At 36.1% G+C, this 15,726-nt stretch overlaps 1 protein-coding gene across 1 annotated transcript in view; it reads right to left on the bottom strand.

Annotated features, from left to right (window-relative positions):
- Positions 1-1,345: 1,345 nt before the first annotated feature.
- The window catches only part of LOC121378035 (E3 ubiquitin-protein ligase RNF19A-like), a 49,239-nt gene continuing 34,858 nt past the window's right edge, over positions 1,346-15,726 (bottom strand). Inside the window, exons 10-14 of the mRNA XM_041506132.1 lie at positions 14,310-14,471; positions 13,982-14,143; positions 8,261-8,422; positions 5,988-6,152; positions 1,346-1,622 (exon numbers count right to left, since the gene is read on the bottom strand). Coding sequence (XP_041362066.1) covers positions 1,346-1,622; positions 5,988-6,152; positions 8,261-8,422; positions 13,982-14,143; positions 14,310-14,471 — 928 coding nt within the window. The remainder of the gene's footprint in view (positions 1,623-5,987; positions 6,153-8,260; positions 8,423-13,981; positions 14,144-14,309; positions 14,472-15,726) is intronic.

Raw genomic sequence — 15,726 nt, 5'->3', positions numbered from 1 at the left:
AGTTACAGTAACCTTTGAATCATGCCCCCGGACCCCCCAAATAACTCAACTAGCACCCCCTACCCCCCTCAAATAATGTCCCATGCTACGTGCTTGGAAGCCTGGCAGTAACTGAGAAAATTACCTTCAAAGACCCCTCAAATTGTTTGTAAGCATTATGCAAATACATTATTTAATGAGGTCACAAAAGGTCAAAAGGTTATGAAAATTGAACAAAATTTGTGTATTACTCAAATATAGCTGAATTTCAGACTAGTAAATGATCAATAGATAATATTTGTACCTTTGGTCTAAGTCCGAAATGACAAAAGCGAATTTTTGATTAGCATATTCTGACATGTGACCATGCGTGATATTCAGATGTCATCGCTTTATCACAATTCACATGATAAATCTAAACATCAAGCGTGATCAAATGTCATAAAAGACACAGACATGACTTAAAACATTAAAAAACTCAGGCAATAATAGTATCTATCGAAGTATATTACTGTAATGACAGACATTTTCAAAATTTTTAAAAATATTATGATTAACATTTTATTCGGGACATCCCCCCCCCCCCCCCCCCCCCCACAGCCGTGATATAACTCAGATGGATTCACTTTGGGTATTTGGTGTAGCAAAGCCATAATGTAATTAGTAATATGATCATTATTATTATTATTATTATTATTAATTTAAAGAAACTTTGTGGCTGTTCTGTGTAGCACCAACACTAGTGGCAATAATCAAAAACATCATCGTGGTAAAGTTTCTCAGTTTAAAGCTGACGGCGACAGTCGGCCGTTTTTGTAGGCGAGCTCAAGGCTGTGTCGCCGCTTTGCTAGTTCGGGGCTCTCCGGCGAACACATGCAGTCCGAGTGCACTGAGGTACAGCTGACGTTGTTCATCGTGGCTGCCTCGGACAAGGCCCGCGACGATCGAGTCTTGGAGCACGATGGCCTGTCGCTTTCCACTTCCGGCATGGTGGACGAAATGTCGATTCTGTCCTGTGATGACAGCAAGTCCAGTCGTCCCGACCGGGCGCTTAGAGACATGGAGAGAACGGACTTGCGGCTCCGGCTCCGACTGAGGTCATGAATTCTTTTGCCATCAGCAGCAGCAGCGGCAGCGGTGCTGATGCTGGTGCTGGTGTCACTGACGCCGACAGAATCCACAGCTTTTTGAAAAACATTCTCCAATTTTCGTTGGTCTGGATCTCGCCGTTGGTGTGAAGTTGAGCAACTTCTTCGCACGTCGACGGGCATGTCTCCATGCGCCCATGGGCTGATACTCTTGGCATTGTCTTTGATGGTATCGCAACTTGCGGACACGTCAGGCAGCTTTTCCTTTTCCGGACACCTCAGGAAGAGCGACATGCTTTTCTCAGGGCACATGCACAGACTTGTTGTTTTCTCGAGACATTCGAACATACTGGTGTCGCTTGCGTCTCCCTCCATCGGTACGTCGCACTGTTTGCAGTTCTGTGCCATGACATCGTCGAGATCGTTGCTGGCAATGGGAGTGGAGGGGAGCTCGAGGGACGGCTGGCTCGGGATGAGGTATCCTCCTTGATGGAACCCGATTTCGTCCAAGTCCCGGCTGTTGAAATGCTTTCGAGGACACCGTGTTGATCTTCTCTGTTTAAAAAATAAATAAAAAATGAATGAATGGATGGATGGATGTGTAACGACACCTCAGCCCAAAACTAGATCCACGAAAAAGAGAGAAAAAAAGAAATATTTCTTTTATTAACCTTCTGACTATATCTCGCCCGACGTCACGTCAGTCGACAAACTGTAAACTGTATACAGTGCATTTCCCAATTCATATTTCCCACCCTTTTGCACACGACACTCACCGGAAACAATTTATTATTAGAAAACGGAAGACAACTCTGCTTTCTGTGTCTTTCGATTTTGGTTTTTCAATGGAAAATACCTTAGTTTTCGGCAAGTATTTTCGCTTGACAACAATGGTAGCACATCGCGGTCATTTTCAGGGATCAATAGCCGATTGTGACAGCTAATTTGATAATAAATATGATCATTTTACCAACAATGAAAATCACCAAATATTGGTATATGAATCGGAGTTCGTTTAAAAAAAAAAAATTCTGGTAAGAAAACCAGTCATTGGGAATAATGGAAATAAATACTGGACACAAATGGCTGTAAGTAAATGCGACTTTTTCTCTTTTTTTTGCCTAATTTTTTTGCCTAATTTTAATCAACATTAACTGAGCTACAATAATACTTCAAATATGAACTTTATTTTATGTACTTATAAAACATATATGGTAATATATGTGAGTAAAAATTATAAACTTGTACCCACTCAACTTGTTTTCTGCCAAAAATTAATCCAGTAGTCTAATAGGTAACACTTATACTGTATGAGTAGCCGTTAGATATAATTTATCGTACATAAATTACGTAAATATAGATAATATGTAATGAATGAAAGCAAACTGAATACATTTTAAAACAACTTGAAAGATAAATAATATCTAATGCATACAAATGTAGTATTCTATTTCTTACGTATACTCAAAAAGGTTTATAATAAATTTAAAACATCTTTTCCAACTAAAATTTATTATCTTATACACAAGAAAGAAATGAAATTTCAACCATGCTTATTTCATTGGCTATATGGCGACTGGGTCATCACCTAGGCACAGCCAATCGTATAACTTTAAATTGATAACACGTGTGATATACTGCCATTTGATATCATAAATAACCCATGAAGTGTGTAAAACACTAACAAACCAAAATGCTTTATATGAAGTTTTAACCACATGCAGAAGGTGGTATTTGGGGTATTAAGTCGCTATGGCAGCCTCCACTGTTTCCTACTTTTCATGCTTACAAGGAAATGGTTTATTTAACGACGCACTCAACAAATTTTATTTACGGTTATATGGTTAAGGACCACACAGATACTGAGGGCGGAAACCCGCTGTCGCCACTTCATGGGCTACTCTTTTTGATTAGCAGCAAGGGATCTTTTATATGCACCATCCCATACAGGATAGTACATACCACAGCCTTTGATGTTCCAGTCGTGGTGCACTGGCTGGAGCGAGAAATGGCCCAATGGGCCCACCGACAGGGATCGATCTCAAACCAACAGCGCATCAAGCGAGCGCTTTACCACTGGGCTACATTTCGCCCCCCTTCATGCTTACAATTACATTATTACTATGCTCTGTAGATATAGCAACTTACCGTTCTCTAAAGGCCTCATACTTTGAAAGAAAACGAAAACCCTGATCATGCTTTCCACCAGAAAATAATAATTTGAGGGTATGTAATAATAACAAAACAGATCATATGTACCTCTACTAGGTGGCCCATATTTCTGAAGCTACGATATCGTAAAACCATCGTAAGCTATGACGTCACTACAGCACACACCATAGTAGACGTCACAGCTTACGATGGTTTTCACGATTTGGTATTTATCACTAAGATAGCTTCAAAAATATGCGCCCCGAAATCTTCTGAAATTGGAACACTGTATTTCATAGGGGTGGGATGTAACTCAGTGGTACAGCACTCGCTCGATGCAGGGTCAGTCTGGGATCAATCCCCGTCAGTGGGTCCATTGCACTATTTCTCGTCACAGCCAGTGTACAACAACTGGTATATCAAAGGCTGTGGTATGTGCTATCCTGTCTATGGGATGGTGCATATAAAAAATCCCATGCTGCTAATCTAAAAGAGTAGCCCATGAAGTCGGGGCTCGCGCTGTTGGTAGCCAAATTAGTCACTGGCTAATTTTGACAAAAATTGGCTAATAAAATTTGCAAGTGGCTAAAATATTGGCTAAGCCATTTTCTATCTTTTAATAATCACGATTATTCATTTTAATGGCATGCATTCAACAGTCTGGAAGATCTGTAACTTGTTATTTTAATTTTGTAAAGTCTTTGAACCAAAGTAATAAAACAGACCAATAACGCGTATCAATTTGAATACACATGCCAGTTCAGGGCCGAAAGACATGTAGGCTGAAAATAAAACGTTCACTATACTGGTTTATGGACTTCATGTTAAAACCAAAAGGACATGTTGGACACCAATCAAATAGTTTGCGAATGTTAGGAAGAACGTTCATTGGCTGAACTCAGGACAGCTCTCTGCGTATGATTATATGTCAAGCATTCACACCTTGGAAACAAACAAATTCCATAATACCTTTTCCAGACTTTTTATCAAGACAAAAAAATATTTTTTCAAGACTCATGTTACTCAATAGTCAGTAAATACATCTCCCCATATTTTTGCATCAAAATCTAACAAAATGGACAATCCTTTCTTTTGTAATTTGCCCATGCACAAGCGCGTACTTAAAATCCACGGGTAAATGTCGGCAATTGTTAGTCTCGATTACACCAAATGTACGTTAGTGCCGAGATTCATGAAACGTCATCAGATTCCGCTGGTTTCACGCAACCAAACATTTTTTTTTACGTGATTTTAAAAAGACGAAAATTTTATACTTTTCCCAAACTAACTCGCAAAAAAGGTATTTTTCCATACTTTTTCCAGGTTTGGAAAATGGATTTTCAAAATTCCATACTTTTCAAGGTTTTCCAGACTCCGTACGAACCTTGGTCAAGCTTCAGAGTCAGCTGTGACCCACGTGTCAAGAGACATCATTGCGGACATCAAAGAATACGATTACACAAGTAAATGTTGAGATTTGTAGATAAATAACCTTGGCAAATATTTACTTACTACAGGCGAACAAAATGAAGGATATGCTATTACTACAAACAACTCAATATATCTTTATTTGTGTGACCCATATTGCTGATTGTTTATATATAGATATAGATTGTTTTTGTCCATATATGTGTATAAATTTTGTTTTTGTCGGTATATGTGTATGAATTTATGTAAGTCATTCTCCACCATTGTTCCACACTATTATACATAATATTGTATTTCATTGTTATAATGCTGATAAGTAGCAAAACTTAACACCCTCAATACCTGTGTGAACTTGATGTATGTTTGTATAAAAACAAACAATAGTGTTTGAGTGCATCAATGAATACCTAACTGCAGTTTCATTTATTTCCTTTGTCTTTGTTAATTTCGTACTGATGGATATGAGAGCACGCATGTTTTCAATGAAAAAGATTTCGCGTTTCAAAGCCTAACTTGCTCGTATTTATAAAAAGAGCAGTTAAACTACACTGTCGAATAAAATTAGCTGTTACAATCAATCATGATATTTGTTAGATAATGTTAGATATCAATTTGTAAGACTGCAAGGAGACTTTTTTACTAATACAGCTTGATTTTAAAAAGACCGTAAATTTTAAGTTTATTAACATTTTATATATGAATATATATATATTAAATGGAATAGTTGTAACGACTGTGAAGTCAGCATTGTTAGCCTAGGTATTTACGTGCAGAAATCACAACAAACATTTAACACGATGCTGAAATCAACAGCAACAGCAACAACATGGCGCAAGTTATGAAATTGTTGGGGGTGCTGAAAAATCAAAGTAATATATTAACTGCCCCTATCCCCATTGCTGTCTTTGATTTTGATCAGGTAATACAGTTTTGTTATTCAGATTTATTCCAGTTTGTACACAATTAGCTGAAAAAGATGCATTTTCATATTCATATATAAATACTCAACAGTACTGTGTAAAATGAATTTGGCGACACAGGTTTTACCTCAATCTGTAATGGTTCTTAACCATTTGGCTAATATTTTGGCTACTGGTATTTTTGATCCAGGGCGAGCCCTGCAAGTGGCAACAGCGGGTTTCCTCTCTCTATATCTGTGTGGTTCTTAACCATATGTCTGACACCATATAACCGTAAATAAAATGCGTCGAGTGCATCGTTAAATAAACCATTTCCTTCCTTCCTTCGTACCTTCTGGCAGACATCCTTCTGATGTGGATATTAAACTGGGATCTGTTTTCAATGTAAAAATATTTCACCCGTTTCAACAGCCTGACTTACTCGAAACTAAGCATCGAGCCAGCAAGAGCCCTTGTGCTACAGTTGTCGCCACAGGAAACAGCTGTCAAGCGTTCACCCAGGCTAGTGTTGGCCGACTCATTGCTGAAGCTATCTCGCACGTGCAAGGAGACGTTTGTTGTCGACACATCGGCCTGAACATCATGCCTAAATGAATGAATGATTAAATGAATGAAAATGAGTCATTAACTGAAATGAACGAATGAACAAACAAATGAAGGAAGGAAATGGTTTATTTAACCTTCTGACTACTGCAGGTGAGATATCTTGCCCGACGTCATGCCAGTCGACACACTGTACACTGCATTCCCCAACTCATAGTTTCTGCCATTTTGCACACGACACTCACCGGAAAAGTTTTTTCTTAACAAGAAACAATTTATTTTACAGCATGCTAGCTTTTGTTTGTTGTTTTTCAGTGGAAAATAGCTTGGAATTTTGAGTTCAGAAAGTGGTTTGCAGCAAGTATTTTCACTTGATAACAATGGCGGCATGTCGTCGTCATTTTCAGGAATCGATAGCTGATTGTGACATTTAATTTGATAATAAATTTATCATTTTACCAACAATGAAAATCACCAAATATTCCAATATGAATCGTAGTTTGTTGGGATTTTTTAAAATTCTGGTCAGAAAACCACTGTTATCGAGAATAATGGACATAAATACTGGACAGCCCAATATCTCATAAAAATTACAAAAACGCATGAAAATATTACTTACTGATTCATATATGAACTTTATTTTATGTATTTATAAAACATTTAAATGAATATATGTCAGTAAAAATTATAAACTTGTACCCATTCAACGTGGGTTTTGTTAAAAAAATAATCCAGTACTCTAAAGGTTAACGATGCACTCAACACATGGTTAAGGACCACACAGATATTAAGGGAGGAAACCCGCTGTCGTCACTTCATGGGCTACTTTTTTCAATTAGCAGAAAGGGATCTTTTATATGCACTATCAGTCCTCGAAATTCGCAGCGGCAATCGGCAATGCTGTCGCAAAAGCTATCGCAAAATTGATTTGCGACAGCATTTGATCGCTGTCGCAAATCTGAGAGTGGTGAAAAGTCTCTAGGCATTTTTCTCTGAACTCTGTCCAAATACAGATCCTAGAAAAAAGCATTTTATAATCTAGTGTGGCGCAATGTTTCTTCAATTAATATAAATCGGTTTATTCCGGTATGGAAACGCACTAAAGTAAAGATGAGATGTCATCTTTTAGCATATTATTACTGCAGTGGATCATAGATAAATAATTTTGACAGCAGTAATCTTTTCTTTAAAATTGCTGTCATAGTGCTGTTGCAAAATGTATTTGCGATGGCACTTAACTGCCGTAGAAAACTTGTCCGAATTTCAAGAGCTGCACTATCCCATAGACAGGATACCATAAACCATGGCCATTTATGTACCAGTCGTGGTGCACTGGCTGGAGCGAGAAATAGCCCAATGGGCCCAGAACAATCAAATGAATTAATAAAAGGAAAGGAATATTTGTTTAAGGACTTTAACTGGAACCACAAGTGCTAAAAATGCAACCACAAGTGCTAATTGACGAAAAATATACACCCAGTACAAATATACTCCAAAAAACCCCAACAATTAACTACAAGTTGATATTTTACGTATTTTTCTTTATACAACAAGATATATTTGTTTCTGATTTTATAAAGCTTCAATCATTGTTCATTGTTAATATTGGTCAAAATTTACTCCAACAACATGTTTACAGGGTGAGACATAGCTCAGTGGTAAAGTGCTCACTTGATGCGCAGTCAGTTTGGGATGGATTCCCGTCAGTGGGCCCATTGCACTATTTCTCATTCCAGCCAGTGCACCATGACTTGTACATCAAAGGCTGTGGTATGTGCTATCCTGTCTATGGGACGGTGCATATAAAAGATCCTTTGCTGCTAATCGAAGAGTAGTCGAAGTGGCAACAGCAGGTTTCCTCCTTCAATATCTGTGTGGTTCATAACCATATGTCCAACGCCATATAACCGTAAATAACATGTTTTGAGTATGTCATTAAATCAAACATTTCTTTTCCCTCAATATCTGTGTGGTCCTTAACCATATGTCCGACGCTATATAACCGTAAATAAAATGTGTTGAGTGTGTTGTTAAATAAACCATTTCTTTCCTTCCTTCGTACCTTCTGGCAGACATCCTTCTGATGTGGATATTAAACTGGGATCTGTTTTCAATGTAAAATATTTCACCCGTTTCAACAGCCTGACTTACTCGAAACTGAGGATTGAGCCAGCAATACTCCTTGTGGAACAATCGTCACTGTAGGACACGGATCCCAAGTGTTCAGTTATGCTAACGTTGGCCGACTTAGTGCTGAAGCTATCACGCGAGATCAATGAGATATTTGATGGGACACCAGCCGGAACTTGATGCCTAAATGAATGAATGATTAAATGAATGAAAATGAGTCATTAACAGAAATGAACGAATGAACAAACAAATGAAGGAAGGAAATGGTTTATTTAACCTTCTGACTACTGCAGGCGAGATATCTCCCCCTAAGTCATGCCAGTCGACATACTGTTATCAATTATTGACCATCACTGAGGGCAATATCAATTTCTTCAGTCCATAAAACATGATATTGCCTGAAATGTGGTCAATAATTGTTTTATTACATAATGTCATCCATAAGACTCATACATTCCTGCTTTATTTATCAGAATCGAAATACGCCATCGCTTATAATTTCCCGCAATGCATTAAAACTGATGGGATTTAGTGACGTCACGTAATCCTATGACGTATGACACGCAGAGGAATGCAGAAATAAAACAGTTGAAACATTACCAAGACAAAAATCAAATTCGAGACATTATAACCATCATAACAGTATCAAAATCATATGAATAGCAAAATAAAACACAAAATGTGATAAATTTGAACATGCATTTAATACTGAACAGTTACCGATTACTTCTAAATGCATTTTTTTTATTTGTAACATAAAATCCTGACGGTGCCAATTCCAACTGCATTTTAATGTTAATGTATCATGTACGTTTTTAAATCTGCGAGATATTCCATACACAATTTGACGATTACTGACCTCGTTTTTTGTCGTATTTGCGGAATTAAACTCAGTATGACTAAAGATGTTATCTTTTTGTTGAAGTACAGCAAAACGTTTTGTCACAAGTTTGTGCTTGTTTACATTACAATTAGCAGTTGACGTTGCATTAGTTACTTACTCATTAATTGGATAGAATTTTGTCTCATCTTTATTTTCATTGGTCAGGGCAATATCACTTTTGATGGACCGGTAGGACTGTCTCAGGGCAATATCATTATTTACGGAAGGTCATGTGACTGGTTTTTAACCAATAAGAATACATTTATATTTTCATTATGTAACAATACACTGTATACAGTGCATTCCCGAAATCATATTTCCCGCCATTTTGCACACGACACTCACCGGAAACGTTTTTTCTTAACAGGAAACAGTTTATTTTACAGCATGCTAGCTTTTGTTTGTTGTTTTTCAGTGGAAAATAGCTTGGAATTTTGAGTTCAAAAAGTGGTTTTTGGCAAGAATTTTCGCTTGACAACAATCGAAGAGTAGTCGATGAAGTGGCGACAGCAGGTTTCCAACCTCGATATCTGTATGGTTCTTAACCATATGTCCGACACCATATAATCGTAAATAAAATGTTTTGAGTAGCAACCCCAGCTAACACCTATTGTAATCTGGAATTGCCAGTTTTGTGGGTTTTGTCTTTAGTTTTTTTTATTATTCTTTAATAAATTACTATAACATTTTCACTATTATTTTAAACACAATAAAATTACCTTTTAAACAGCATGTAATGTGTGTGTGTTGTTTATTTGTATCTTAAGTTATTTATGTTTGAATCTGTAATTAGCGGCTTTTCACGGCTCACTGCGCGTCAGTAGGATTGGCAAAGCTTCCCACTACATGTGGCTATTTCAAGTCCACTTGCAACTGGGTTACACCTACTTAATATTCATGAAATTTTGCAACCAATCAGAAAAGAGGATGCCTGTTGTGGTGGCGTTTGAATCGTATCAATAGGAATTCCTCAATTGAAGATAAAAATACCCAAAGTAGAATGATCACTGTATGAAAACTTCAAGGAATGTTACAATGATTCATATATATTTTAATAATAGACACTTCAAACTTTATTTTGATGTATTTGATATTGTCTGCAACCCAATTTATCGATGCTGCATCGTTTGCCAAAGTTTCATATTTCCCCAAATGTTTCCCTTCATTGAAGCGTCAGTCGGCCGCCATCTTGGATTTTGCCGATGGTACATTTTTTGGCAAAAAATAAATGATTACTGCAGCATTTGTTAGTGAATTTACTTGTTGATTTTTAGTTTTTAACAAACATGGATGATATATGATTACTAATATATATAGTATGGTTCAAATTCATTGATATTTTGTGCAGGTTTATGGAGAAATCCCTTTTGTTGAACTTTTCTTCTAAAAATAGATTATCTAATTCATTTGGAATTCCCATTCTTTGATCAAATGGTACTTCGTTTTATAGCATCTTTTGTCCTAAAACACAAAGTAATTTTGTAAAATTAAATATATATATATTTTTTTAGTGTAATTAATTATTTTACATTAATAATTATTATAAATTTTACATTAATTAATTTATGATATAAAAATTATTCATAAAGAACAAAATATAATTTTATTGTTTTAAATATTTTTTATATTTGTATATTTATTACAAAAGAAGTATGTTTTACTTGACAAATTTAGTTTTTTCAAATTGGAGCCTAATTATGTAATAATTTCATAAACCAAATCAGGTATGTAATAATATATTTCTGTATGTAGGCCTATATATAATAAAAAAAATTCAGCTTGCTTTGCCATAATTCTCATCAAAGGCCAACATAAGCATGTTCTTAAATGTAATATATTACCCAAATTATTCATGATGCAAGATGGAATATCCTGGACCATTATGTCAGCAAAACTTCTGGACTATGAAGAAATTCATCCTATTTCAGAGCTATCAAATGGAATTGTTCTCGAATTAAAATATTTCTTTGAACAGTCAAATAAAGGTCTTCTTGACCTTGTCCATTTATTACCAACAATGCACCGGCCCCCATTTAATGGCCCAGCACATGCTCTAATAAGGAACTGGACCAAAAAATACCACCCAAACCCCCAATACTTGCTGCCAAATTTCCTCAATCAAAGTTGCGCACCCCTTTCTCTTTGGCATTAATGGCTCCATTCAAAATTCCATAGCACCACCACCACCCCCACCCGCCTGCTACCGATTCGATCGGGCTGCTGGTGCTCCCTTGCACTTGCCAGTGCAGGCAGTCCCTCCTCTCCCCTCCCCCCACCTTTCCTGTCATGGATGGAGGAGCCGGCCAAGGATGGCTCTTGTGCCCATGACAGGCGTGCACTACAACAGCTTGTTCTGAATGTGCACGTAAAACCCTATGACATGACATGAAATATCTCAGTCAAGTAATTGGTCTTATCGAAGAATGACATGGATTTTCAAAACACACTGGTCACTAGTTCTTGAAGGATGATTTTTCCACTGAATAAATGTACATAACAGAACTGAAAATTACTTTACTAAATACAATGTATTGTATATATCACATATAATTGTCATATTTAGGAAAGAACATTACTTTCTTGGTGTAACAAATGAACGGATATAAAAGGTGAGAAACAGTAACCAAATATTTTTCATCAAATATGTATTCATATAATTTTGACAAATTATATTTTGCCATTTTTCACATATACCTATTCAAGTTATTTAATTTTAATGTCTAGAAATGGATTCAGCAGGAAAAATGACACTAAATTGCTAAATTTTATTATGATTTGTCAGTTATTTAGCAAATTAAAGGAAAAAGTCTTAATAATTTTAGGCACCGGTGCCGTCTTTGACCTTTAGTTTACTTACTATAATGTACATCACGATTTCTAAAAATGGTTAGATTTCCGACACCTACTTTCTATATAACTTTGATTCCAATAGAGCTACCAAGATAATTCAAACTGTTTAGGAAAGATCTCTTTAAGATCTACCATTTGCATCTAGTTTCATTGCTCTAATTTAAACTGTTTAGGAAAGATCTCTTTAAGATCTACCATTTGCATCTAGTTTCATTGCTCTAATTTAAACTGTTTAGGAAAGATCTCTTTAAGATCTACCATTTGCATCTAGTTTCATTGCTCTAATTTAAACTGTTTAGGAAAGATCTCTTTAAGATCTACCATTTGCATCTAGTTTCATTGCTCTAATTTAAACTGTTTAGGAAAGATCTCTTTAAGATCTACCATTTGCATCTAGTTTCATTGCTCTAATTTAACTTTAGATTTTTCATCTGGGGTTGCTATTTTGAGTATGTAAATAAAACATCTGTTTTCCCTCAATATCTGTGTGGTCCTTAACTGGATTAATTTTTAACAAAAACCACGTTGAGTGGGTACAAGTTTATAATTTTTAGTCACATGTATATTCACTTAAATGTTTTATAAATACATAAAATAAAGTTCATATATGAATCGGTAAGTATTATTTTTGTAGGTTTTTGTAATTTTTATGATTTTTAGTTAAGTTAATGGGGATTAAAATTAGGCAATTTTTTTTTTTTAAGTTGCGTTTACTTACGGGCATTTGTGGCCAGCTGTCCAGTATTTATGTCCATTATTCCCGATAACAGTGTTTTTCTGACTACGATTCATATTGCAATCTTTGGTGATTTTCGTTGTTGGTAAAACGATCAAATTTTATTATCAAATTAGCTGTCACAATCAGCTATCGATCCTTGAAAATGGCCGCAACGTGCCGCCATTGTTGTCAAGCGAAAATACTTGCCGAAACTTCAAGGCATTTTCAATTGAAAAAATCAAAATAAAAGCCACCATTTTAACCTTTAGACTACTGGATTAATTTTTAACAAAAACCACGTTGAGTGGGTACAAGTTTATAATTTTTACTCACATATATTCACTTAAATGTTTTATAAATACATGAAATAAAGTTCATATATGAATCGGTAAGTATTATTTTCATGTCTTTTTTTGTCATTTTTATTATTTTAGATCGGCTAATGGTTTTGATTAAAATTAGGCAAAAAATCGAAAAAGTTGCGTTTACTTACGGGCATTTGTGGCCAGCTGTCCAGTATTTATGTCCATTATTCCCGATAACAGTGGTTTTCTGACCAGATTTTTTTTTAAAACCCGAACTAAGATTCATATTGCAATATTTGGTAATTTTCGTTGTTGGTAAAACGATCAAATTTATTATCAAATTAGCTGTCACAATCAGCTATCGATCCCTGAAAATTACCGCGACGTACCGCCATTGTTGTCAAGCGAAAATACTTGCCGAAAACCACTTTTTGAACTCAAAATTTCAAGGTATTTTCAATTGAAAAAATCAAAACAAAAGCCACCATTTTGAAAAAAAATCTTTTTACTTTAATTATATTTCCATTTCCGGTGAGTGTCGTGTGCAAAACGGCGGGAAATATGAATTGGGGAATGCACAGTATACAGTGTACAGTATATCGACTGACGTGACGTCGGGCGAGATATCTCGCCTGCAGTAGTCAGAAGGTTAAAAAGAAATCTTTTTTCTTTTATTATATTTCCGTTTCCGGCGAGTGCCGTGTGGAAAACGGTGGGAAATATGAATTGGGGAATGCACTGTATGCAGTATACAGTATGTCGACTGACGTGACGTCGGGCGAGATATCTCGCCTGCAGTAGTCAGAAGATTAACCATATGTCCGACGCTATATAACCGTCAATAAAATGTGTTGAGTACATCATTAAATAAACCATTTCTTTCCTTCCTTCGTACCTTCTGGCAGACATCCTTCTGATGTGGATATTAAACTGGGATCTATGTTTTCAATGTAAAATATTTCACCCGTTTCAACAGCCTGACTTACTCGAAACTGAGGATTGAGCCAGCAGTACCCCTTGTGGAACAATCGTCACTGTAGGACACGGATCCCAAGTGTTCAGTTATGCTAATGTTGGCCAACTCAGTGCTGAAGCTATCGCGCGAGATCAATGAGATATTCGATGGGACACCAGCCGGAACTTGATGCCTAAATGAATGAATGATTAAATGAATGAAAATGAGTCATTAACTGAAATGAATGAATGAACAAACAAATGAAGGAAGGAAATGGTTTATTTAACCTTCTGACTACTGCAGGCGAGATATTTGTTTTCAATGTAAAATATTTCACCCGTTTCAACAACCTGACTTACTTGAAACTGAGGATTGAGCCAGCAGTAGCCTTTGTGGAACAATCGTCAGTGTAGAACACAGATCCCAAATGTTCTGTTATGCTAACGTTGGCCGACTCAGTACTGAAGCTATCGCGCGAGAGCAACGAGATACTCGATGACTCAGCAGCCGGAACTTGATGCCTAAATGAATTAATAATTAAATGAATGAAAATGAGTCATTAACTGAAATGAACAAATGAACAAACAGGCATGTGATTCTTCTGCTAATTGGTGGAATTCCGCTTTTAAAAATATTTTCCTTTGATTCATTTTCCTTGCATTCTGCATTCGATTACGTGCCTTTGGCACGCATGTATCATTTTCAGCTTTTTTAGAAATGTTTCAATCACATGCTTGAACAAATGAAGGAAGGAAATGGTTTATTTAACCTTCTGATTACTGCAGGCGAGATATCTCGCCCAACGTCACGCCAGTCGACATACTGTACACTGTATACAGTGCATTCCCGAAATCATATTTCTCGCCGTTTTCCACACGACACTCACCGGAAACGTTTTTTCATAACAGGAAACAGTTTATTTTACAGCATGCTAGCTTTTGTTTGTTGATTTTCAGTGGAAAATAGCTTGAAATTTTGAGTTAAAAAAGTGGTTTTTGGCAAGTATTTTCGCTTGACAACAATGGCGGCACGTCGCGGTTATTTTCTGGGATTGATAGCTGATTGTGACAGGTAATTTGATAATAAATGTATCATATGTTATTGGGAATAATGGACAAAAATACTGGAAAACTGGCCACAAATGTCTAATATATCATAAAAATGACAAAAACGCACTAAAATAATACTAACCTATTCATATATGAACTTTATTTTATGTATTTATAAAACATTTAAGTGAATATATGTCAATAAAAATTATAAACTTGTACCCACTCAACGTGTTTTTTGTCAAAAATTAATCCAGTAGTCTAAAGGTTAATGACGTACTCAATATATTTTATTTACACTTATATGGAATCGGGCATATGGTTACGGACCACACAGATATTAAGGGAGGAAACCGCTGTCGCCACTTCATGACCTACTCTTTTCGATTAGCAGCAAGGGATCTTTTATATGCACCATCCCATAGACAGGATAGCACACACCACGGCCTTTGATGTACCAGTCGTGGGGCACTGGCTGGAGCGAGAAATAGCCCAATGGGCCCAGAACAAACAAATGAATTAATAAAAGGAAAGGAATATTTGTTTAAGGACTTTAACTGGAACCACAAGTGCTAAAAATGCAACCACAAGTGCTAATTGACGAAAAACATACACCCAGTACAAATATATTCCAATTTTTTTTTCAACAATTAAGCACAAGTTGATATTTTACGTGGTTTTTTTTATATACAACAAGATATATTTGTTTCTGATTTTACAAAGCTTC

The sequence above is a fragment of the Gigantopelta aegis genome, chromosome 7, assembly GCF_016097555.1.
Source record: "Gigantopelta aegis isolate Gae_Host chromosome 7, Gae_host_genome, whole genome shotgun sequence".
NCBI lineage: Eukaryota > Metazoa > Mollusca > Gastropoda > Neomphalida > Peltospiridae > Gigantopelta > Gigantopelta aegis.
The sequence above is the reverse complement of the archived record's forward strand: the minus strand, read 5'-3'. Positions and strand labels throughout refer to the sequence as shown.